Raw genomic sequence first — 26,013 nt, forward strand, 5'->3', positions numbered from 1 at the left:
CATGTCAGTCTTTTTTCTCTCCTCAGAACTGGACTTTATAACTTTTGTGAGTTTTTATAACAATTGTGAGATCTTATCTCACAGTTCTGAGAAAAAAACCTCAGAAAGACACAATTGTGAAAAAAGTTATTTTTTATTTATTTTATTTGTCTCTTTATTTCTCGTAATAGTGAGTTTATATCTCACAGTTCTGAGAAAAAAGTTTATATGACACAATTCTAAAAAAAAGTCAATTGCAAGACGTAAACTCAAAATTACAAGAAAAAAAATTGTGAGATACAAACGCACAATTGCAAGTTATAAAGTCAGAATTTCAAGATATAAACTCACAATTCCGAGAAATGAAGTCAGAATTGTGAAATATAAGCTATTCACAATTCTGTGAACATATCAGTCTTTTTTCTCTCCTCAGAACTGGACTTTATAACCTTTGTGAGTTTTTATAACAATTGTTAGTTTATATCTCACAATTCTAAGGGAAAAAAAAGCCAGAATTGAGAGATGCAAACTTGCAATTGTGAGAAAAAAAAGTCAGAATTTGCGAGACACAAAGACACAATTGTGAAAAAAGTTATTTTTTATTTATTTTATTTATTTCTTTATTTATAACTCACAATTGTGTATTTATATCTCACAGTTCTGAGAAAAAAAGTCAGAATTGTGAGATATAAACTATTCAGAATTCTGTAAGCATATCAGTCTTTTTTCTCCCCTCAAAACTGGACTTTATAACTTTTGTGTTAGTTTTTATAACAATTGTGAGTTCACTCAAAAAGTCAGAATTGAGAAATACAAACTTGCAATTGTGAGAAAAAAGTCAGAATTGTGAGATACTAAGACACAATTGTGAAAAAAGTTATTTTTTAAAAAAAAATTCTCGCAACTGAGTTTAAATTTCAGTTCTGAGAAAAAAAGAATTGCGAGTTTATATGACGCAATTAAAAAAAAAAAAAGTAAATTGCGAGACATAAACTCAAAATTCCAAGAAAAAAAGTGAGATATAGACGCACAATTGCGAGTTAAGTCAGAATTGCAAGATACAAAGTCGCAATTGTGAAAAACTTATTTTTTATTTATTTTATTTCTCAGTTTATTTCTCACAATTGTGAGTTTATATACTGCAATTCTGACTTTATAACTCACTGTGCATTTATATCTCACAGAAAAAAAAAAAGAATTGTGAGATATAAACTCGCAATTCTGAGAAATGAAGTCAGAATTGCGAGATATAAACTGTTTACAATTCTGTGAACATGTCAGTCTTTTTTCTCTCCTCAGAACTGGACTTTATAACTTTTGTGAGTTTTTATAACAATTGTTAGTTTATATCTCACAATTCTGAAAAAAAAAAGTCAGAATTGCGAGATACAAAGTCGCAATTGTGAAAAAAAGTTATGTTTTATTTATTTTTTTAATTTTTTTCTGTCTCGCAATTGTGAGTTTATATACCGCAATACTGACTCACAATTGTGCATTTATATCTCACAGTTCTGAAAAAATTTTTTTTTTGCAAGTTTATATGACGCAATTCTAAAAAAAAAAAATAATTGCGAGACATAAACTCAAACTTGCAAGAAAAGTCAGAATTGTGAGATAAAAAGTCGCAATTACCTCTTTTATTTTTTATTCAGACATCAGATGAGACATGCTTTACAACAATAATATGAATAATAATTAATCATTTAAAAAAACATTATATATTTTTTAATGTTTCTGAAAGGAGCCTCTTCTGCTGACCAAGGCTGCATTTATTTGATCAAAAATACAGAAAAATCTGTAAAATTGTGAAATATTTTTTACAAATTAAAAATATCAGCTTTCTATGTGAATATCTGTTAAAATGTAATTTATTCCTGTGATCAAGTCTGAATTTTCAGCATCATTAATACAGTCTTCAGTGTCACATTATTCTTCAGAAATCATTCTATTATGCTCATATTTAATTATATATATAACATGTAATGTTACATAACACTATGGGATGGTATTAGCTCCTCATAATTATGGTAAAATCACTAAAGACAGCAGGTTTGGGCATGCAGGTGATGTGGATGTGTGTGTTTGTCACCTCCAGAGCTTCTCTGCGTTTCTGGGTCAGAGTTCCCAGCTGATCCCACTGATCACAGATTGACTGACAGCGTTCATTAATGACCGCAGCGGCATGATAATCCAGTTCACTGCCGACACACACACAAATGCACACGTTAATATATTTAAAGTCCTATTTCTTTCATGCAGTGCATCATGTTTCCAGTGGAGAGCAGCATCTGCTCAGACTCTAACAGCTAATGAAGTGCAACACAGATTAGCTCTTAAAAACTTAAACTGAAATGAGACAAAATACACTTGCATTAAAGATGCTATGAAAACTAATCAATTTTAGCAGTGTTGCTTCTCAAGTACATTCATCTTGATTGTAGAATTTAAAGATATTTTAATTAGAAAACAAAAAGACAAATTAAAAACTGTTAACAAATTAAACAAATAAGAAATGTCAAATAATTTCATTTTGTCTTGTTTTTCAGTACAAAAGTCTACACATTAATGACACTTAAGTAAAAATAAATTAAGTCTTATTTTCTGAGAAACTGTGAGTTTATGCTTAAAACAAGACCAAATATCTGTTAGTGGGGACAGAAAAGGGAAATTAGTTAAAAGAGAAAATATTATTTTTCTGACCCTATCGCAGTGATTTTTTTTTTTTTTCGATTTTTTTAAAGCATATACTAAATTTTGCAATGCAAAAAATGCTTTACTTACTTAGATTTTTTGACTTGTTTCCAGCTAAATTATATAAAAATTCTAAAATCATGAAGGAAAAAGTAAAAATTATTGTCTTGTTTTCAGTCAAAATTAAGTGAGTTTTTGCCTAAAACAAGCAAAATAATCTCCCAATGGGGTAAGCAAAATAATCTTATTTCAAGCAGACAACCAGATTATTTTGCTTGTTTTAAGCAAAAACTCACTTAATTTTGACTTATTTTTTCTGAAAACAAGATACTAATTTTTACCTGTCTTTGATTTAAGAATTTTTTTGATATTTAGGTTGAAAACAAGACAAAAAATCTAAGTAAGAAAAGCATTTTTTGCAGTGTGATTCATCTTTCATAAAACAAGACTTACATCACACTGCAAAAAAATGCTTTTCTTGCTTAGATTTTTTTGTATTGTTTCCCGCCAAAATATCTAAAATAAATCATAAATCAAGAAGGATTTTCTAGACAAGTAAAATGTATTTTCTTCTTTTTGTTTTCGGAAAAAACAAGTCAAAATGAATTGAGTTTTTGCTTAAAACAAGCAAAATAATCTGCCAATGGGGTAAGCAAATTTTTTTTTTTCAAACAGAAAACAAGATTATTTTTCTTACCCCATTGACAGATTATTTTTCTTGCTTCAAGCAAAAACACACTTAATTTTATTTATTTTTCTAAAAACAAGAAAATAATTTTCACTTGTCAAGAAAAGAATTTTTAGATATTTTGGCTGGAAACAAAACAAAAAATGTAAGCAAGAAAAGCTTTTTTTGCAGTGCATATTATAATATCTTAAGTTGTATTGCTTGTCCACTAAATGCATTTTGATTTGTGAATGCTTAGATTTTTGTACTGAAAAAAAAAAAAAAACAAGACAAAAAAATAATAAGTAGTAATTTTTGGTCATTTTGGCATCAAACAAATCAAATTAAACAGCAAATAGACCCACAAACAATCCGTTTGAGCATCCCTTTAGGACATGTGAGATCATTCAAAGTGTGAAAATGCTTTTGGGACATATTTACAAAGATGCTTTAAAAATGTAGATGTAAAGATCAGTGTACGATCAGACGTTCATGATGTTCCTGACAGCAGCAGCACCTGTTCTGATGGAGGTGTTGACAGCGTTTCTGAGCAGATCAGAGGAGCTAATGTGAGCGTTCAGATGCCTGTGTCACTTTGATGCACCGGCATGAACAACTGAACGCAGCTTCTACAAATAGAGCTCTGAATATATACTGTTATTGTGTGTGTGTGTTACTGTGTGTGTTTTTGGTACGACATTGACTCATTGTCACAGAGGGAATCTGACAGGTGGTCCGACTGCATTTAGAACAATAGAAACCCAACACTGCTGCCACATTCATTTACCTCTGCAGCCAGGAACACATTTAAATTACTGTTACTGTTTTAAACACATACGGCATCTCCAGAAAAATGGCAAACATGCTCGCGTGGTTTCTTTATCAACAATGGGATCGGTATTACCTTTAAGACAAGACACCACAGGTGAACCGGGCAAACATTTACAGATTATCAAAAAACTGTATTACAACTTTTCTTAAATATGCAAATTATGTGTTATCTAATTAAATATGCACTCATTTGCATACATTTCCAGAACACTGGATACATTAAATATTTTACTTACTATTACTGGATAAATCAGAAAATACATTTTCACCATGTTTTTAGGAACAAACTGTTCTAAAAATCAAGCTGAATGATATATAAACAAATCCCTCACTAAAAACCTTCAGAATATAGAGAGGAACAAAACTCTAAGTTTTGGTGTATGTAAGTGCTTCTGAAGTGGGGAAAAAACTTTTAAAGATATGTATTGTAACTGAAATCTACAGATGCAAAAAGAAAATATGCAATAATATAAACACTTCAATGCGTATTTTAGATGTTTTCTTTCCACTAGTCTGATATACAGCATGTTATGGAAGCATTAACAAATAATTAATAGATTACAAATAAAATTATTACAAGTTTTTTTTTTTATGTTTAAATTTGCAAACAAGGTATTATTTGATAAATAACGCATTCATTTACAATAAATTTCAGAACACTGGTTAAAGCCTTATTTCAAAATTCTTGTTTGATTATGTTTTTCCATAATTTTTCTAGAGGGGATTTTGGATTTCTCTTTTTATTAGTCCATAAATCAGAAAATACTGTCAACTGACAGAAACGAATACATTTTCACTATGTTTTAGGATTAAAATGATGTATAAATCAGTGTGAATGAAATATGAACAAACCCCACAGTAAAAATCGTAAGAATATAGAGAGGAACAAAACTCTAAGTTTTGGTGTATGTAAGTGCTTCTGAAGTGGAGAAAAAACTTTTAAACATATGTATTTTAACTGAAATCTACAGACGTAAATGGAAAAGTGCAATAAAATAAACACTTAAATGTGTATTTTGGATATTTTCTTTCCACTAGTCTGAAAGAAGACATATTATGTTAGCATAAACCTTTAATTAATATATTACAAAAAAAAATATTACAAGTTTTCTAAAATGTTAGGTTTATATACACAAAGTAGGCATTATCTAATTAAATATGCATTAATATGCATAAATTCCCAGAATATTGGATAACTGCAGATTCAAAATTCTTGTTTAATGTTATTGACATATTAGAGTTAAAGGTTTTTACAGAAGGGATGTTGTACATCTCTTTTTATTATTTCATAATTAGAAAATACTGTCAACAAACAGAAGCAAATACATTTTCACTGTTTTAGGATTAAAATGATGTATAAATCACTGTGAATGTTATATGAACAAACCCCAAAGTAAAAACCTTCAGAATATAGAGAGGAACAAAACTCTAAGTTTTGGTGTATGTAAGTGCTTCTGAAGTGGAGAAAAAAACATTTAAAGATTTGTATTGTAACTGAAATCTACAGAAGCATATAGAAAAAGTGCCATAAAATAAATGCTTAAATGTGTATTTTGGACGTTTTCTTTTCTGCTAGTCTGAAATAGTGCATATTTTGGAAGCATAAATATTAAATTACTAGATTACAAAAAATATTATTAGAGAGGAACAAAACAATGTTTTGCCTGTAGTGTCTTGCCTTAAAGCATTTTATAAACAATAGCTGACGATAAAAATCAGGCTGACGTTCAATGACCCCACATTCACAAAACCTGCAGTGTGATGCAATGAAGAGTAGAAAGGAAGTGGTCATACTTGAGTTCCTGTGCTATAGCTGCGATTTGCTCCACTCTGTCCTGATGTGCTGCCAGGTCACTCTCAAACGCCTCATGTTTCCGCAGCAAAGCCCTCAACTCTGTCAGGGACGAGCTTTCGTAATCCTTCAGAGTCAACAGCTGATCCTTTCCTGCATTACACACACAATACACACATGGCTCAGAGCACTTCAAAACTCTTGCATTTGGTCAAAAAGCTATACGAGTTTGTGTCTCGGAATTCTGACTTTTTCCTCACAACTGGGGTTTGTATCTCAAAATGTTGACTTTTTTCCTCACAATTGCGAGTTTGTATCTCGGAATTCTGACTTTTTGTATCTCAGAATTCTGACTTTTTTTTCTTACAATTGCGAGTTTGTATCTCGGAATTCTGACTTTTTGTATCTTGAAATTCGGACTTTTTTTCTCATGTTTGCAAGTTTGTATATTTTGGAATTCAGACTTTTTTTCTCACAATTGCGAGTTTGTATCTCGGAATTCTGACTTTTTTCTCGAAATTGCGAGTTTGTATCTCGGAATTCTGACTTTTTTCTCGAAATTGCGAGTTTGTATCTCGGAATTCTGACTTTTTTTCTCGCAATTGTGAGTCTGTATCTCGGAATTCTGACTTTTTGTATCTCAGAATTCTGACCTTTTTTCTCACAGTTGCGAGTTTGTATCTCGGAATTCTGACTTTTTGTATCTCGGAATTCTGACCTTTTTTCTCACAATTGTGAGTTTGTATCTCAGAATTCTGACTTTTTGTATCTCGGAATTCTGACCTTTTTTCTCACAGTTGCGAGTTTGTATCTCGGAATTCTGACTTTTTGTATCTCGGAATTCTGACCTTTTTTCTCACAGTTGCGAGTTTGTATCTCGGAATTCTGACTTTTTGTATCTCGGAATTCTGACCTTTTTTCTCAAAATTGTGAGTTTGTATCTCGGAATTCTGACTTTTTGTATCTCGGAATTCTGACCTTTTTTCTCACAGTTGCGAGTTTGTATCTCGGAATTCTGACTTTTTGTATCTCGGAATTCTGACCTTTTTTCTCACAGTTGCGGGTTTGTATCTCGGAATTCTGACTTTTTGTATCTCAAAATTCTGACCTTTTTTCTCACAATTGTGAGTTTGTATCCCGGAATTCTGACTTTTTGTATCTCGGAATACTGACCTTTTTTCTCTCACAGTTGCGAGTTTGTATCTCGGAATTCTGACTTTTTGTATCTCGGAATTCTGACCTTTTTTCTCACAATTGTGAGTTTGTATCTCGGAATTCTGACTTTTTGTATCTCGGAATTCTGACCTTTTTTCTCACAGTTGCGAGTTTGTATCCCGGAATTCTGACTTTTTGTATCTCGGAATTCTGACCTTTTTTCTCACAGTTGCGAGTTTGTATCTCGGAATTCTGACTTTTTGTATCTCGGAATTCTGACCTTTTTTCTCAAAATCGTGAGTTTGTATCTCGGAATTCTGACTTTTTGTATCTCGGAATTCTGACCTTTTTTCTCACAGTTGCGGGTTTGTATCTCGGAATTCTGACTTTTTGTATCTCGGAATTCTGACCTTTTTTCTCAAAATCGTGAGTTTGTATCTCGGAATTCTGACTTTTTGTATCTCGGAATTCTGACCTTTTTTCTCACAATTGTGAGTTTGTATCTCGGAATTCTGACTTTTTGTATCTCGGAATTCTGACCTTTTTTCTCACAGTTGCGAGTTTGTATCCCGGAATTCTGACTTTTTGTATCTCGGAATTCTGACCTTTTTTCTCACAGTTGCGAGTTTGTATCTCGGAATTCTGACTTTTTGTATCTCGGAATTCTGACCTTTTTTCTCAAAATCGTGAGTTTGTATCTCGGAATTCTGACTTTTTGTATCTCGGAATTCTGACCTTTTTTCTCACAGTTGCGGGTTTGTATCTCGGAATTCTGACTTTTTGTATCTCGGAATTCTGACCTTTTTTCTCAAAATCGTGAGTTTGTATCTCGGAATTCTGACTTTTTGTATCTCGGAATTCTGACCTTTTTTCTCACAGTTGCGGGTTTGTATCTCGGAATTCTGACTTTTTGTATCTCGGAATTCTGACCTTTTTTCTCACAGTTGCGGGTTTGTATCTCGGAATTCTGACTTTTTGTATCTCGGAATTCTGACCTTTTTTCTCACAGTTGCGAGTTTGTATCTCGGAATTCTGACTTTTTGTATCTCGGAATTCTGACCTTTTTTCTCACAATTGCGAGTTTGTATCTCGGAATTCTGACTTTTTGTATCTCGGAATTCTGACCTTTTTTCTCACAATTGCGAGTTTGTATCTCGGAATTCGGACTTTTTGTATCTTGAAATTCGGACTTTTTTTCTCATGTTTGCAAGTTTGTATATTTTGGAATTCAGACTTTTTTCTCACAATTGTGAGTTTGTATCTCAGAATTCTGACTTTTTTTTCTCACAATTGCGAGTTTGTATCTCGGAATTCTGACTTTTTTCTCGAAATTGCGAGTTTGTATCTCGGAATTCTGACTTTTTTCTCGAAATTGCAAGTTTGTATCTCGGAATTCTGACTTTTTTTCCTCACAATTGCGAGTTTGTATCTCGGAATTATGACTTTTTGTATCTCGGAATTCTGACTCCTGCTGAAGTGACATTATCTCACCCTGAGCCCAGCTCTCATGTGTTGCTGCTTTCTGCCGGAACTTCTCCGCCAAATGCTCCACACGCTCCAGACGCCTGATCTCACTGAGCAGCCACTCCTCATAACCCTTCTCAGCCTGATCCAGACCCTGCCAAGCCGCCGCAATGTCCTGCACATCAACACACACATGCACATTAACTCACACTAATGACAGGATCTGTGTTTGTGTTCTAGTATATATGGTTTATGAGGACACAAATGTGTATACTGACATGGGTACCACTGTACAACATAAACATGGTTTATTTAGTTTGAAAACATACTAAAGTGTATTTTTTGAAATTCAAAATTTGGCAGTAGCTTCCTGTGAGTGTTAAGTTTAGGTGTAGAGGGATAGAAAATACAGTTTGTACAGTAAAAAAACCCTGTAAACCACATTTGTAAGAACTTGTGCATGTGTTTGTGTGTCTCTTACAGACACCATCTTCCCCTCGGATGGCATGAATGCAGGTCTGTGGCTGATGTGGAGTTTGGTCTGCAGTGTGTTGAAGCTGATCTCCAGCTGGCATTTCTCCTGGACTTTGGGTGGTTTGTGCACGCGACGATAGTCTCTAAAATCCTCCAGCTTACGCCTCATGGCATCCATTGTGTTTTCAGGGGTTCGTTTCTCCAGCCACGGCGTGGTGCGACGGATCCACTCCAGCAACTACAGGAGACAGCAGAAGCATATATAGATTATATAAAATATATATGTGACCCTGGACCACAAAACCAGTCTTTGAGATTTATACATCATCTAAAATCTAAATAAATAAGCTTTAAGAAAAATAATTGGCCAAGATACACCAATTTGAAAATCTGAAATCTGAATATCTGCCGAATAGTTTTGTGGAAACTGATACATTTTATTTTTCAGGATTCACAGATGAATAGAAAGTTCAAAAGAACAGCATTTATTTGAAATAAAAATATTTTGTCAAAATTATAAATTTCTCTACTGTCACTTTTTGATCAATTTAAAGCATCCTTGATTATTATTTTTATTAACAAAATCTATAATATAATATAATAAAAATATAATATGCTAAATTTTTTTTAACAAAATCTATTTTAATATACTATAATATAATGATACATTTTATTTTTCAGGATTCACAGATGAATAGAAAGTTCAAAAGAACAGCATTTATTTGAAATAAAAATATTTTGTAACATTTTAAATGTCTTTACTGTCACTTTTTGATCAAATTAATGCGTCCTTGATTATTTTTTTATTTTTACAAAATCTATTTTAATATAATATAATATAATAAAACTAAATTAAAATATAATATAATAATTATAATATAATATAATATAACATAATAAAATATAATATAATACAATATAATATAATATAATATAATATAATATAATATAATATAATATAATATAATATGTAAGTGTTTAGTGTTGTTGTCGTACGTCACTGGCCAGTCGTTCATATTCTTCCATCAGTTTCTCATTGTCCTGATTCACTCCAAGCACTTTACAGATCCTGTTAGCCGCCGTTTCTGCCTAGAAACACACAGATGTCACATGATGTCTGCACTGTCTTTCTTTAATCAGATATATGGGTAGCTCACAGTTAGTGCAGAAATACCTGTTCTGCTCCAGCAAATGCGTGATAAAAGCAAGACACGTATGTCATGATGGCCCGCTCATCAGGCTTCGGGGTGTTAATGATGTCTGGAGCACAGAGACACATAAAATCACACCTATGAGAACTAAACTCACAACTACAAAAACAAACACTGCAACATATGTGCAATACATATTTAGAGCACCTAAACACAAAGATCTAAATGAGTGCACCACACAGCCATCAGAGGGGGATATTTGCATTGCATTCTGGGATGGGTCGCTGAAGGCCGTCAGGTCATGAGGTGCATGATCGAAATGCAACACACAGACAGCTGTGTTTCCTAAATCTGCTCCTGAGTTCAGCACGACTGTATTGTTGTATAATAATATAGGAGTCACGTGACTTGTGCACTTTTTAGGGTGTCTACATTTAGAACGTTCATTTAAAATCTTCACATACATGATTATTTATTTATCACAAACACACACCTGCTGTTGCATTTTCAATGTAAATGCATCAAAATGCAACCAGGATTATTATTGTTAACTGAAACTCAAACCACAAAAAAAAAATCATTACTTGATACAAAATAAAAATAATACTTTTAAAAAAACTAAACTTATTTCTCATTTTACTAATAAATAAAATGAATAAAACTAATAAACATGACAAAAGCACACAACTAAATTACTAACATTTATATTTTAATATTTTAAAATATATTTATATTTAAAATATTTATATTTTAACAAAAATTTTTAATGAAAAATACAAAATACAATGAAATGAATCAGGGTTTTATTAACTGAAACTATTGGAATATTTTTGTTAATTGAAATAAAGAAGAACGAATAAATTAAAAACTTTAATGCCAATGCAGCATTTCTTATTTTCTCAAACTTGAACTGTTAAAATAACTTATATTAAATTAAATAAAACGAATAAATAAAAATTAATAAAAAACAACGGCATATTAAAAAAAAAAAAAATTTGTGAAACTTTAAAATTAAAGTGAAAAACAGAAAATATTAAAAATAAAATCGAATCAAAATATTGACAAAACTATAAAAATATATTAATTATACTACAACTTTGGCAACCGGAAGATGCAAAAAATACTATTAATAAAAGATTTGAGACGATCAGTCCCTCTTTACCTTCAGGGTCCAGCATTTTCGGGATGTCCAGGTGTTTCTCTGCAATTTCTAAAGCCAGATTGAGATTTCCAAGAGGATCGTCCTGTGCAGAGAAAACCAGAGCAATGAATGGGTTTATTTCTAAATTAATCATTATTATAGTTAACTAAAACCATAAAAAGAATTTGTGTTACTTGAAATTAATTAAATGGCAAAATATTAAATATAAATAAAAGAAAATACTAAAAGAAAATCATTTCAGGTAGCTATGATTGCAACATTTCTCATTTTAAGTTAGTTCAAATTGATGTACTAAAATAACAAAAAAAAAAAATACAATTACTAAAACTTTTTTTTTTAATTTAAGAATATAAACAAATACATAAAAAAATTTAAAATAAATATAAAATGTATTTTTTCAAAATTCTGAATATTCATAAAAACTTTAACAGTGTTTATGTGCCTTCATTCTTGCATGTTGAGATCAGGGTTGCCAAGTCTGCAGTTTTACAGCACAACTGAGCTACTTTTACACTGTTTCTGTGGGTTAAAGCAAACTTCACCCATTTCCAGAATATTTTTTTGACAGAATTGAAGTCCAAAAATTGCTATTGGGATATTTTAGGACTGGTTTTGTTTTGGCAAACCTGGCAACCCTGGCTGAGATTAGCTCATGACGTTCTTCATGCGTTTCACACAGTCTGTGGACGGGCTGTTAACCAGTTCTGGTTTCAGACACGGTTGTCAGGATTATCATTCAGTGTGAGGGATCCCGTTAAATCCCGAACGGTTATTCAAGCAGACCTGCTAAAGCCTTCAGTTCAGGATCAAATGACTCACATCATTCTGACCAGAGAATAAGATCAGCTCTTTAAATAGAGCATCTGTGACTGAGAAACTGCCTTCGTCTGTCAGTAGCAAAACCAACAGGAAACAAGTTCTCATCCCTCAGTTTGTGTTTTTGTTAAAGCCCTGCAACCAGAATAACCAGTGTGTTTTACAAGAAAATGCTTTTCAGTCTTTCTACTTCAGATTTTCATGTTTAAGCGCAAAAGTGATTGTTACCAAAGTAAAAATACAATTAAATACATGGACTTAAACAATAAATACAAAATAAAAAACTGAACTAAAACTAATACTGGACTAAAAAAATAAACAAATATTACTATTTTTTTTAAATAAACAAATCTAAATAAATTACTAAAGCACATGCAAAATTATTTAAGGCAAGACACTGCAGGTGAATATGGTAAAAAATAAAATAACTAATAATTATCACCTCACTTACTCAGTTGATTAATTACTTTGATAATTGCAAACATTTTTTGTATTACACGTTTTCTAAAATGTTAGGTTTAAATATGCAAATGATCCATTATTTAATTAAATATGCACTAATTTGCATACATTTCTAGTACAAAAATCTAAACACTGGATGAAGTCAGTTTCAAAATTCTTGTTTAATTTTTTTTGACATGTTAGAGTCAAAAGTTTTTATAGAGGGAATTTTGGGTATTTCATTTCGTCACAACATAATTCAGAAAAAAACTTTCGGGAAGCACTATATTTTTTACCATTTTTGTAGGAAATAAAATGTTGTATAAAATCAAGCAAATTCTATATGAACAAATCCCTCTGTAAAAACCTTCAGAATATAGACAGGAATAAAAATGTAAAGTTTGGTGTGTGTAAGTGCTACTGAAGTGGAGATTAATGGTGTAGTGTAGGAGGAAAAACTCATTTTGAGCAAACACCCTTTAGAAATATATGTATTGTAATTGAAATCTATTGATACAAATAGATAAAGTGCTATAAAAGAAACACTTAACAGTGTCTTTGGGGTGTTTTCTTTCCACTAGTCTGAAAAAACACTTTTTGAAACACCAAAAAGCCTAAAACCTCAAACGTGATAGGTGCATGAAAAAAAAAACAGCATTTTTGCCTGAAGTGTCTCCCCTTAAAAATAATTAAAATGGAAAAGTATAAAATAAAAAAATAAAAGCTTATTCAAAATATTAATATTTTAAAACCTATAATAGTATTTAATACTAAAATCACACTGGTTAAACTGTTTGGGTGAGTGATTGTTTTCTTTATCTGTTAGTTCACTCACACACAAACACAGAGGTTGAGTCAGTAACTATTATACACTGATGAACAGAGACCTTGTTGAGTTTGGCGTAGTCGATCAGGTCGGGTCTGTGTCTGTGAATAAGCGCACAGAACGCAAGACCGTCCTTCCAGCTGAACGAGGAAAAGCAAACATTAGCAAAACTGAAGAATTTCTGATTTCGCTGAACTATCCAACCTAGAGAGATGTTCCTTACAACCAGTGTTGGGGAAAGTTACTTTTAAAAGTAATGTGTTACAATATTGAGTTACTCCCTAAAAAAGTAGCTAATGGCGTTACTTAGTTACTTTTTATGAAAAGTAACGCATTACGTTACTTTTGTGTTACTTTTTAAATCTGGGCAGGGCTTGTTTGTTTTTAATATAAAAAGTTCTATTTTTGTCAAATGTAAAAGCCCTTTTCACACCAAAAGCCTCAGGCTTAGAGAAAAGTAAATTGACGTCTGTACAGTAGACCGCAGAAGAACAAATGTCAACTCTTCAGCAATAAGAAGATGAAAACAAATATTAGATTATCTTGAGTCATTTTTGCATATTAGTATGGATGAACTGGATCATCGAAGGTTAATAAAATGGGATTAAATACATAAAGGATATTTGTATGATTTAACATATTTAATTATTGCAGGTTTGCATTGAATTCCAGTGTTTTTATTTATTTTGAAGAACACTGTATCTGTTTTTTCAGTGAGTGAGATGAATTAATGCGCGTTCACATTTATTCTAGAACTAAAGTAACATCTTACTCTTGATTTCTCTCAACATGGGGACAGGAGAGCTTTTAATCAATAAATGAGAGGATAAAGTAACTGGTTTAACTTATTTGAAAAAGTAACTCAGATATTTTTTGTCAATTAAAAAGTAATGCGTTACTTTATTTCAATTATTTCAAAGATAAGCATCAGGGAGACGTACTTGCAGTGGAAGTTCTGTACATTGACGTTTCTGTACGGGGCCGTTTTCCTCTGACACCACAGCAGGAGCCCTTCTTTAGCCGAGGTTTCTGATAGAGAATCAGTGTTAATCACATGCGTGTGTTCATTCATGAAATGCAGTGTGTGAATCTCTCTTTACCCTCCACTGAGATGTCCTGGATGGCGAAGCGGAGGATGATGGTCCAGATCATTCCTAGAGTCATCTTCACGTTCCCATCAACAATCTCTGAGGAGCAAACAGACACGCTTCAGTTTGAGCTCTCAGACACTTTAATTCAATTTAGCTTAATTCGTGCAAATAACTGTGATTAACGTCTCGGTTACGTATTGAAACCATCGTTCCCTGAAGGAGGGAACGGAGACGTCACTTCGGAGACCGACGAATTGGGATATCGCTTAGAGAAACACGGCCTCAACGGGTTACCGTGGAAGATATATGGAATTCACTTAAGTCTCTAATGTTATCCCGAGCCTTCTATCGGTTCTGAAGGATTCATCGAGAGAGGGCCTGGCGCCTAGACTAGTCTATGCATTGCACCGGACATAGTCTATGCATTGCATTGCACTAGGGCTGTGCAATTAATCGCAATCGCAAAAAAATCGCGATTTAAGCACATGCGATTTCTAAACCGCACAAGGCTGCGATTTTATCTATCCCCCCAACGGCACCCCCGCCCCCCTTGAACGTCAGGTTCATTTTATTTTCGATATAGCGCCACATCACAATAGAAGTCATTTAAGGTTATCTTTCCTATAGAACAGGTCTATACATAGTTCTTTTATTAAACATACTAAATTGCCTTATGTTATTTATCTTATTTACACTAAGGCATGTCATTTCTGTCTCTTCATGGTCGCGTGATTACAATGTCTCCTCCAAGAAAACACGGACTGGATCGCGGACTCCATTGATAAAAACCTAATCTACTATAGCGCGGAATGCCACGTAATTCGTCGATTTTTGGATTAATAAATCAAAAGTTGGTCTGTCACTTAATTCAAATCGCGATATGGACTAGTGTCTGTGAAAACTGAAATGCAAAAGACCGTTTTAATATGAATCCTGCATGTTCCGTTTGCTTCTGTATGTATGAATGGCAGAGACGCGTTTTATTTCTTTACTACATGCAGACTGAAGCACACGTGACGCTCCCGCTAATTTTTGGCATTTGGATCTCACATGAACAGATAAACTCAATCGCCAAATCGCTGCTGTGAGTTTCACTTTTACCGTTTCATTTGAGAAAACTAGCATCACATACACACAGAAACTTCACTGCAACCTGTCAAAATAAAAGTACGGTTTAACATGTAACAGAACAATATTAGTCCTGTATTACTTTTGTACAGTATAATGTAGGTGTTTATATATTCCTATTTAAATAATTTACATAAAACAATATATATGATAAAAAAATATTACAACAAGATTAACCACTTAATTATTATTTAAACGTTTTAAACTGAATATAATTTTTCTTCCACGCATTGATTTTAACAGTAAATTTCTGTTTGTTTGACAAAAATTAAAAGGGTTTATTTTTCATTTGATTAAAAATAAATAAATGTTTATGCTTTTTCATTATCAGAAAAATTAAAACACATAAGAATTTCTAAAAAAAAAAAAAAAAAAAAAAAAAGCAAAAGATTTTAGAACCCTCAAAATGTTAAAGTTTAGAGTTTTGGACTTATTTTTCCACTGAAATGAATGTATTCGTTATTGCACAAAGTACGCTAAAGTACCGGGAAAAAAGTAAAATGGCTTATTTATTTTATGTTGTCTGTTTTAAAGACAATTTTACTACAGTTTTGTTTATTAAACTTAATACAATGTTATTTCATGGTGAAATGTTTTATGCACTTCTTGTGCACTGAATACATTTAGAATGTATGTATGTAGCTTGTTTGAAAAAGCAAAATAAATAAATAAAAATCGCAAATAAAATCGCAATCGCAATATTCGTTCAAAAAATCGCAATATGATTATTTTGTCCATATTGCACAGCCCTACATTGCACTATGCATTGCTGCCTATTTATGCCTATTTATGCTCACGCTGTGATCAGCGACAGCTGGATGCAATCATGCATGCATCGTTTAGTTTACACACGAAGAGGATTGGTATCTCTAAGCGATATCCCAATTCGTCGGTCTCCGACGTGACGTCGAAGAGACCGACTGAGAGGGAACAAATATTATACAGGGCAGAATGAATATTTTAAACATTAAAATGTTTTAAATAACATTTGAAAAATTAAAATCTGCAAAAATGTAATACATTTAATAAAAACATTTGTTAAATTAAATATTAAAATGTGGACTTTATTACTTTTATTTGGATTTGTCTATTTGTATATATTTAAAAATAAATTTAAAATAAATTAAAAAAATTCTGTGAATTCTGTAAAAAAAGATTTTATGACCTTTTTTAAATATATGAACAATATAAGTGCAAATTACATAAATACGTTGCAATATTAAAACATTGCATTTTATATATTTTTGATTGTTTATATATATATATATATATATTTATATAAATAAATAAATAAATAAATAAATATACTGTTATTTATTTATTTATTTATTAATGAATAGAAGTATTTATAAAAATGTTACAGTAACATAATATTGATTTTTATTATTTTAAATACTTAAGAATTACATGAAGGTTAAAATACAGTGAACTTAGAGAGATAAGTACATTTCCTGGCATTTCTATATTCACTCTTCACAATCACTGTATTTTAACTGTATTTCACTGTATTAAAATAATAATATATTTCAAATAATAATAAATACTATGTCGCTCTGATATTACAAATATTTTTTTTTAAATTACATAAAATATTTAGAATTTTTTGGAATATATACAAATAGAAAAAATTAAATATAAAATGTAACTATTAAACTATTTTTAAATATTATTATTAATATCTTCAAAAATAAAGAATCAAATTAACACTGAATCGAATATTAATATAAAAGAGATTAATGTAAAATCAAATCTCATTTTGAACTGTATCAAATCGTTAATTAAATGCAAATCAAAAACCTATCCTGCTTAAAAACTTAAATTCTGTTCAGGATTTAAAATACAAATCACAGTTATGATCAAATCATAATCACAATGTAATTTTACTACATTTAAAAAGCATCTATTAGCAACAAAAGCAGAGTTGAGATGTGAGTTTGAAGCATTCAAAATCTCTAAAGTTCTAATTATTTGCTTTAGTGCTTCTGAAATTCAGTTCTGTATAATGTTCTATAATGTAAAATAAATGTATTTGTCATATGTCGAAGGAAATCTCTCACCCTCGGCACCGATGGACACCAGCTTGACTCCTTTACTGGTGATGTAGTCCAGAGCTTTGTTCACATTGGCGATTTTGTGAAAGCGCATCTTTCCTCTGTCTGGTTTGGGAAGTCTTTCACCTGGAGGAAAAACCAACCATCACTAATAGAGAGAAGAACCCATAAACCTCCTCATCAGGTGCACTGACGTACCCGAGATCACCTCCAGCAGCAGCATCAGCTTCAGGCCGTTCCTGAAATCCTCCTCGATGTTCTCGATCTGCGTTCCTGCTTTCCGCAGGTGAGAGTTACACCAGGCCGTGAACGTCTGAGACACACACACAAACACACTTTAGTGTTTACTTCACATTCTGTCACTTATTCAGAATAATTCTCAAGTATTTTCAAGTAAAATTTTGTTTTAGCAACAATTAATTCTGTATAAAACAATTCATTAAAGTTCAAAGATGATTTAGAGACATTACAAAGTGAATACAAATAATGCTTTTGAAGACTTTTAACAATCGTTTCAACATGCTGCACTATAATTTTTTTTTAATGTGAATTTTTTTATGTTAATTAGGATGAAATGAATATTCTAAATATTAAATTTATATATATATATATATATATATATAAATAATTTAAATAATGCAAAAAATATATATAAATAATTATATATAAATATATAATTATTTATTTATATATATTTAATTATATATAAATAATTATAAATATATAAAATATATATAAATAATTTAAAAAATGCAAATATATATATATTTGCATTTTTACCTATATATACACTGCCACTCAAAAGTTTAGGATTAGGATTAGGATTTTTTTAAAGATGTCTTTTCTGCTCATCGAGGCTGCTTTTATTTGCCAAAAAATACAGAAAAAAATTGTAATATTGTGAAATAATATTGCGATTTAAAATAATGGTTTTCTATTTTAATATATTTAAAAATATAATTTATTTCTGTGATGAAAAAGCTGAATTTTCTGCATCATTACTGCAGTCTTCAGTGTCACATGATCCCTCAGAAATCATTTTAATATTCAGATTTTTAAAGGTGTCTTTTCTGCTCATCAATGCTGCATTTATTGAAATAAAAATACAGAAAAAAATGTAATATTGTGAAATAATATTGTAATTTAAAATAATTGTTTTCTATTCTAATATATTTCTAAATATAATTTATTCCTGGGATGCAAAGCTGAATTTTTAGCATCATTACTTCAGTGTTCAGGAAACAGTTTTGCAGTTTGATATTTTTTCAGGAATCTCTGATGAATAAAACATTAAAAAGAACAGCATTTATTTAAAACAGGAATATTTTGTAACAATATACACTACCGTTCAAAGTTTGGGGTCAGTCATTTTTTTATTTTTCTCTTTGTTTGTAAACAAAATAATACTTTTATTCAGCAAGGATGTGTTAAATTGATTTAAAAAAAAAAGTGATAGTAAAGACTAATATTGTTAGAAAAGATTTCTATTTTGAATAAATGCTGTTTGTTTTAACATTTTATTAATCAAAGAATCCTGAAAAAAGGCATCACAGGTTCCAAAAAAATATTAAGCAGCACAACTGTTTCCAACTTTGATAATAAATCAGCATATTAAAATGATTTCTGAAGGATCATGTGACACTGCAGTAATGATGCTGAAAATTCAGCTTTGCATCACAGAAATACATTATATTTTAAAGTATATTAAAATAGAAAACCACTATTTTAAATTGCAATAATAATTCACAATATTAGTTTTTTTCTGTATTTTTAATCAAATAAACACAGCCTCGATGAGCAGAAAAGTCTCCTTTATAAAGCATTACAAATCTTAGTGATGTCAAACTTTTGAACAGCAGTGTATATTTAATTTAATAAATAATGTACAAATATACACTGTATAAAAGCCCATATTCAACTGCATTGTTTTTAGATATATTTGAACAGTTTTTACCTTAAAAAAGAGAACTGGAGTACATTGAGAAAATACAGGAAAATGTCAGTTTTTATACAAAGTGTCAATTGCTGTTTCTTTGTAATTATATAGGAAATTTACTCTTGAGTGAAAATTGTACACAACATTTATTGACCTCATCATGGTGAATGGCTGATGTAAAGTGTGCATTTCATATCTGAAAGTGATTTTGGATGATTTCCTCCACCTGAAACAAGAGCGGTCTAAAACAGTGAGTAAATAACTCTTTGGCTAATGGTTCGGATCAAAACAAAAGCACGTCTGTGCGTCACGGCCAAGCACAGAATGTCCGTCCTGTCAATGACAGCCGCTCTGTTCCTCATAAATCACACGCATTCTGAAACACGAGTGAACCTATAAAGTGAAGCACACATGCCAGAGGAAAACCGCAAGAGAGAGGCGACGACAGCCGCAGTTTGGCATCAGCGCCGCATTCACTCCTCAGTTCACAGAAAGCAGTGGGATTAATCACATACACAAAGACACACATCACATCCAGACACACGGCCAGAACTGCAGATGATGAGACGAGGTCACACTTCAGCTAACCTCACATGCAAGGACTAAACGACCCCTGCTTCTATATATATTTAATTACATTTTAAAAAATATCTAAATTTCTAGCATATAACAAAATATAATACTCTACTTTCCATTGTTATTTTTATAAATATTTTTAAAAAAATGTATTTTATTTTTATATGTTTAAAATATTTAGTTTGCTTACTTTTTATGCAATTTTTTTTATAATATATATCTTGTTGTCAAAGTTTGTCTTGAAATTGTCCAACAAGACATACAGGAAAAATTATGTTAATTATAATTTCATGTTAAATAAATAACACTATATGAAAATAAGTGTCTATCAGATAAATCTCTCTCATACTATTTGTATATTATTAAGTGTTTTTTTTTCTTAATTTTGGCTGTCACACCATAAAAGTAAAAGAATAAGAGTTTTTTTCTCAAAGATCAGACTTCACACTTCATAAGTATATGCATTTCTTCTTCATAAATGGTCTTTTATGAAAAAAAATTAATATATATATTTTTCATTATATAACATACAAAAAGTCGAGCTTTGCATTGCATTATTTTTGTTTTTACAAATATTTAAAATTGCATTTTCTATTTTGCATTTTTATATTATTGATTATTAAAAATATTCAGAAATTACTATGTAATGCTATCTGTAATAACTCTTCCTAAAGTACTATTTTAAATTGTTAGAAATGATTTTTAACTTTTTTTTTAACTTTTTATTTTATCCTTTTTATTTAGAGTCGTATAAACAAACTTAACTTGCATATTGTCAATTAATGTATTGCTTTTGTTAAATTAGTGGATTGTTACATATTTTCAGTACTTTTATCTTGCACTACATTAGAAATTATGTTTTTATGATATATAATACAATATATATATATACATATATATATTTTTTATTATTATATAACATAAAAAGTCCACTTTGCATTGCATTATTTTTGTTTTTACAAATATTTAAAATTGCATTTAAAATTTTATGTTTAGCATTTTTATATTATTGATTTAAAAATATTTAGAAATGACTGTTATGCTATCTGTAATAACTCTTCTTAAAGTACTATTTTAAATTGTTATAAATTATTGTTGATTTTACACTTTTTTATTTGAGTCGTATAAACAAACTTAACTTAATTTACTAATTTTGTTCAACATATAAAAAGTCCACTTTGCACTGCATTATTTTTGTTTTTACAAATATTTAAAATTGCATTTTATACTTTAATTTTTTATATTTTTTTCTCCTTCAGTGCTTCCATGACAATCAAGCAGGTCATTTGTCTGATCACTTTTAATTCACATACAGTGTTATTGTGAGTTTCTGTCAAGATCTAGAGCGTCACAAACATGAACTCAGACTCAACGAAGACAAACACGTGTTACATTTCATCACACTCCACTCAAGGAACTCATCTGTCTTTGGTTCGGGTGTTTTCTCTGTGTGCTCAGATGGATGTCTGTACACTTTACAAGCAGCCACATATATAAATAGAGTTAACAATGAGCTGTAGAACATCCAACACTTCTCCAATCATTACTGAGCAACAAAAACTGCCAGAATGCAAGGCCGTTTCAGTCAGTGACTAAAGTGATCAGTGTCCTGATGTGTCTGAAGGACGTGGATCATGTAGATGAACTTTCCCTCCAAGGAGAGGTGACAGAGTTCAGGTGTGAATTCAGCATGAAGGACGGAGGATTAGTGAGAGACCGTTACGCTGATAAAATTAGAGCATCGTCATCCTCTGTCTACAGATCTCATACCACACACACACACACACACACACACACACACACACACACACACACACACACACACACACTCAGAGCTATTGTTAGAGGATACTCTCTACACACACACACACACACACTAACAAATACACAAACACACTTTTATGTACATGCAAAACAAGTCAGGATTTATAATAGAGTTCTATTGTTTTTAAACAAAGATTTACGAATACTACAGACCCAACTAGTGATAAAATATTTGGAATTTAAAAAAAAAAATTATTAATAAGTCTTGTTAATGCGCTTTTGAATTTTTTTTTAATATTATACATTATAATTGTTTTTTTTTCTTACTTGACCTCACTTGATATATATATTTTTTCTTTTTCAATTTGAATTATTTTCACATATGCAATTTGTTTTATAAGCAATTTCAGCTTGCATACTGTTTAATACATTTGTGATCTGATCATAAGGGTCCATTTTTCAATACATCATCTGAAAGCTGAATAAATATGATTTCTTTTGATGCATGGTTTGTTAGGATAGGACAATATTTGGCAGAGATACAACTATTTGAAAAAAAAAATCGCAATATATAATATAATAATTTAAATATCCAAAAATAAAATAAAATGTATAGCAATATACATATTATTAAAACAATATTCATAGCAATATGTATATACATATACATTTTTTTACATTAGTATATTGTAAACAAAGTCTTCTAGTCTGTGGTCAACTATTTGAAAATCTGAGGGTGCAAAAAAATCTAAATATTGAGAAAATCACCTTTAAAGTTGTCCAAATGAAGTTCTTAGCAATGCAAATTACCAATCAAAAATTAAGTTTTAATATATTTATGGTAGAAAATTTACCAGATATATTCATGGAACATGGTCTTAATAGCCCAATGACTTTTGGCATAAAGAAAGAAAAAGAAAATAAGAAAAAAGAATAAGAAAAATCAATAATTTCAACCCATGCAATGTATTTTTGACTATATTAACAAATATACTCGTGCTATTTAAGACTGGTTTTGTGCTCCAGAGTCACATTTATTTCTTATGTTAAATTTGTGGATTGTTATATGTATTCTTTACTTTTATTTTGCACTAGTGATTACAAAATTATTTATTAATGACTATGTTATGCTTCTTAAGTACTATTTAAAATTGTTTTTAAATTCTTTTTAATTAGAGTAACTTTTGCATATGAAAGGAGTCATATAAGCAAACTTAACTTGCTTATTGTCCATTAATGCATTGCTTTTGTTAAATTAGTGGATTGTTACATATTTTCAGTACTTTTTGAACTACTTTAGAAGTTATTTTCATCATTTTATGCTTCTTGACTCTGTCTACAGGATTGTTTTAAATATGTTTAAAGTGTCATAAGTTATTATAATTGTTTTCAATTGTATCTTACTTGACTGGACGTTTGTTTTAAACGTCTTTTTTCAGTTTTTATACGAAATGAGTTGTATAAACAAACTTTTCTAATTAATTTTGTATGTACTTTTATGTAATTTTTTTTTTTACTGTTACTGCTTTATTTCATCATTTTGAAATCATTTCGTCATTATTTTCATCATTTATTTTATTATTTTTGTTGTGTTCGTGCTGAGGCGAACTCTGACCTTCCTCTGCTGTTTCTCCCAGGCGGGGTCGAGCAGCATGTCTCGGTCCCACTCATCCTCCTGGATCATGTACTCCTCCAGACCGTATCCGTTATTATTGTTGTTATACTGCATCTCCATCATAGTCATCATCTTCATCAGCGCGTCTCTCTGTGATCCTGCTGTGTGTCTGCGCGCGCTCCCGACATCCGCCGCCAAATAACGGCACCGGCCGCTGACGTCACCGCCCGCCGGCTGAACACGTGACCGAAGAGAGCTTGACGGGACAGCATTTTAACAACTAGTTATACTCATAAAAAGTCAAAAAACGACAAAAAAACATGCAAAACTGTTTGTATATAAAAAAAATAAAAAGAATATCAATAAACAATGTACATCATAATATATAGATGAACAATTTATAAATTAAGTAAAAAAAAAAAGAATAAAAATAAGAAATAAATAATAAAATATGATTAAAGTAAATCAAAACAGATAAAATAAATCAATTATAAATCTAACATTACAGTACTGAAATATTAATGAATAAAAATGTGTAGAATAATATATAACTTAACAATGAATAAATCAAATAAAATGTATAAAAATAAGAAATAAATAATAAAAGTATGAATAAATAAATAGAATTGGATTAAAATAAATAAAAATATAAAATAAATAAATATTTATATCTAGCACTGACATATAAATAAATAATAATGCATGTCATTTATAGATAAATAATGAATCAATAAAATATATAAAAATACGAAATAAATGATAAAATAACATTAAAGTAAATAAAAATAGAAAAAATAAATAACAAATCCAACATTACAGTACTAAATATTAATAAATAAAAATGTGTAGAATAATATATAAATTAACAATTAATAAATGAAATAAAATGGAAAATAAATAAATAAAGGTATGATTAAATAAAATAGAATTAGATTAAATAAATACAAATATATCAAATAAATTAATATTTATAACTAGCACTGACATATAAATAAATAATAATGCATGTAATGTATAGATAAACAATTAATAAATCAAATATATAAAAATACAAAATAAATAAAAATAGATAAAAAAAATAAAAAAATCAATCTAACAGTACAGTACCAAAATGGATAGGGAGAATTTAAAAATAATATGCAGTGTAATAAAAAAATAAATATTCTCTAAATAATATTTTAGGCATATTTATAATGTCAAGAAGGCACATTTTTAAAAAATAATTTAGGTATCTTAAATAACTAAATGTTCTGGAAGACAAGCCTGATGTTATCATTATTAATAATAAATAATAATGCGTATGATAATATATAGATGAACATTTAATAAATAATATAAAATATGGCAAAAATAACAAATAAATTATAAAAATAAGATTAAAGTAAACAAATAAAAGTTAATAAATAATAAAATAAGATTAAAGTAAATAAAATTAGATAAAATAAATAAATAAATAATAAATCTAACATTACAGTACTGAAATATTAATAAATAAAAATGTGTAGAATAATAAATAAATTAACAATAAATGAAATAAAATGTATAAAAAAGAAATAAATAATAAAAGTATGATTAAAGTATATACAATTAGATAAAAAAATTAAATATATAAAATAAATATTTATAACTAGTATTGACATATAAATAAATAATAATGCATATTACGTATAGATAAACAATTAATAAATAAAATGTATAAAAATACGAAATAAATAATAAAAATAAGATTAAAGTAAATAAATACGTAATAATAAATAACATATAATAATAATAATAAATACGTAATAATAAATAATGTAATAAAAATAAATATTCTCTAAATAATATTTTAGGCATATTTATAATATGTCAAGAAGGCAAACATATATATATATCATTTAGGTATCTTAAATAACTAAATGTTCTGGAAGACAAGCCTGATAATTATTACTATTATAAATAATAATCGATAATAATGCGTATGATAATATATAGATGAACAATTAATAAATAAAATATGGCAAAAATCAAAAGAATATCGTATTATATTTCGATGCTCTCTACATTTTAATGACTACACACGACAAAAATGTAGTTATTAATATTTATAAAATTAAAAATATATATATATTTTTGCCAGCGAGTCCGTTTTCGTGATCTGCGTGAACGCTGCGCCGCATTGATACCGTTAAAGTGAATCATGTGACAGGAGGCGGGACTTTCCGAGGTTGCTATGCAACGCGTCTATAACCGTTGGATGCGCGCTGAGGAGAGCGCGAGGCGAATGAAAGAAGAAACGAAACATAAACAAAACAAACGCCGGTAATTCTTGTAATAATTAAGTATATTAGTTAGATAACAGGTATTTGCTTAAAGGCGTTAGACAGAGAAAGACAGAGCACTCGGCTGCACAGCGGTGAGTGA

General features: G+C 30.0%; 1 protein-coding gene across 1 annotated transcript in view; it reads right to left on the bottom strand.

Annotated features, from left to right (window-relative positions):
• LOC141298440 (alpha-actinin-2-like) overlaps window positions 1-23,764 on the bottom strand; it is a 35,527-nt gene extending 11,763 nt beyond the window's left edge. Inside the window, exons 1-13 of the mRNA XM_073828961.1 lie at window positions 23,611-23,764; window positions 17,918-18,032; window positions 17,726-17,845; window positions 14,550-14,636; window positions 14,391-14,478; window positions 13,511-13,589; window positions 11,367-11,448; window positions 10,228-10,313; window positions 10,050-10,142; window positions 9,061-9,291; window positions 8,607-8,754; window positions 5,963-6,113; window positions 2,069-2,177 (exon numbers count right to left, since the gene is read on the bottom strand). Of these exons, the coding sequence (XP_073685062.1) occupies window positions 2,069-2,177; window positions 5,963-6,113; window positions 8,607-8,754; window positions 9,061-9,291; window positions 10,050-10,142; window positions 10,228-10,313; window positions 11,367-11,448; window positions 13,511-13,589; window positions 14,391-14,478; window positions 14,550-14,636; window positions 17,726-17,845; window positions 17,918-18,032; window positions 23,611-23,748 (1,527 nt within the window). The 5' untranslated portion in view covers window positions 23,749-23,764. The remainder of the gene's footprint in view (window positions 1-2,068; window positions 2,178-5,962; window positions 6,114-8,606; window positions 8,755-9,060; window positions 9,292-10,049; window positions 10,143-10,227; window positions 10,314-11,366; window positions 11,449-13,510; window positions 13,590-14,390; window positions 14,479-14,549; window positions 14,637-17,725; window positions 17,846-17,917; window positions 18,033-23,610) is intronic.
• Window positions 23,765-26,013: the final 2,249 nt, after the last annotated feature.

This window comes from Garra rufa, chromosome 22, assembly GCF_049309525.1.
Source record: "Garra rufa chromosome 22, GarRuf1.0, whole genome shotgun sequence".
In the NCBI taxonomy this organism is placed as follows: Eukaryota; Metazoa; Chordata; class Actinopteri; order Cypriniformes; family Cyprinidae; genus Garra; species Garra rufa.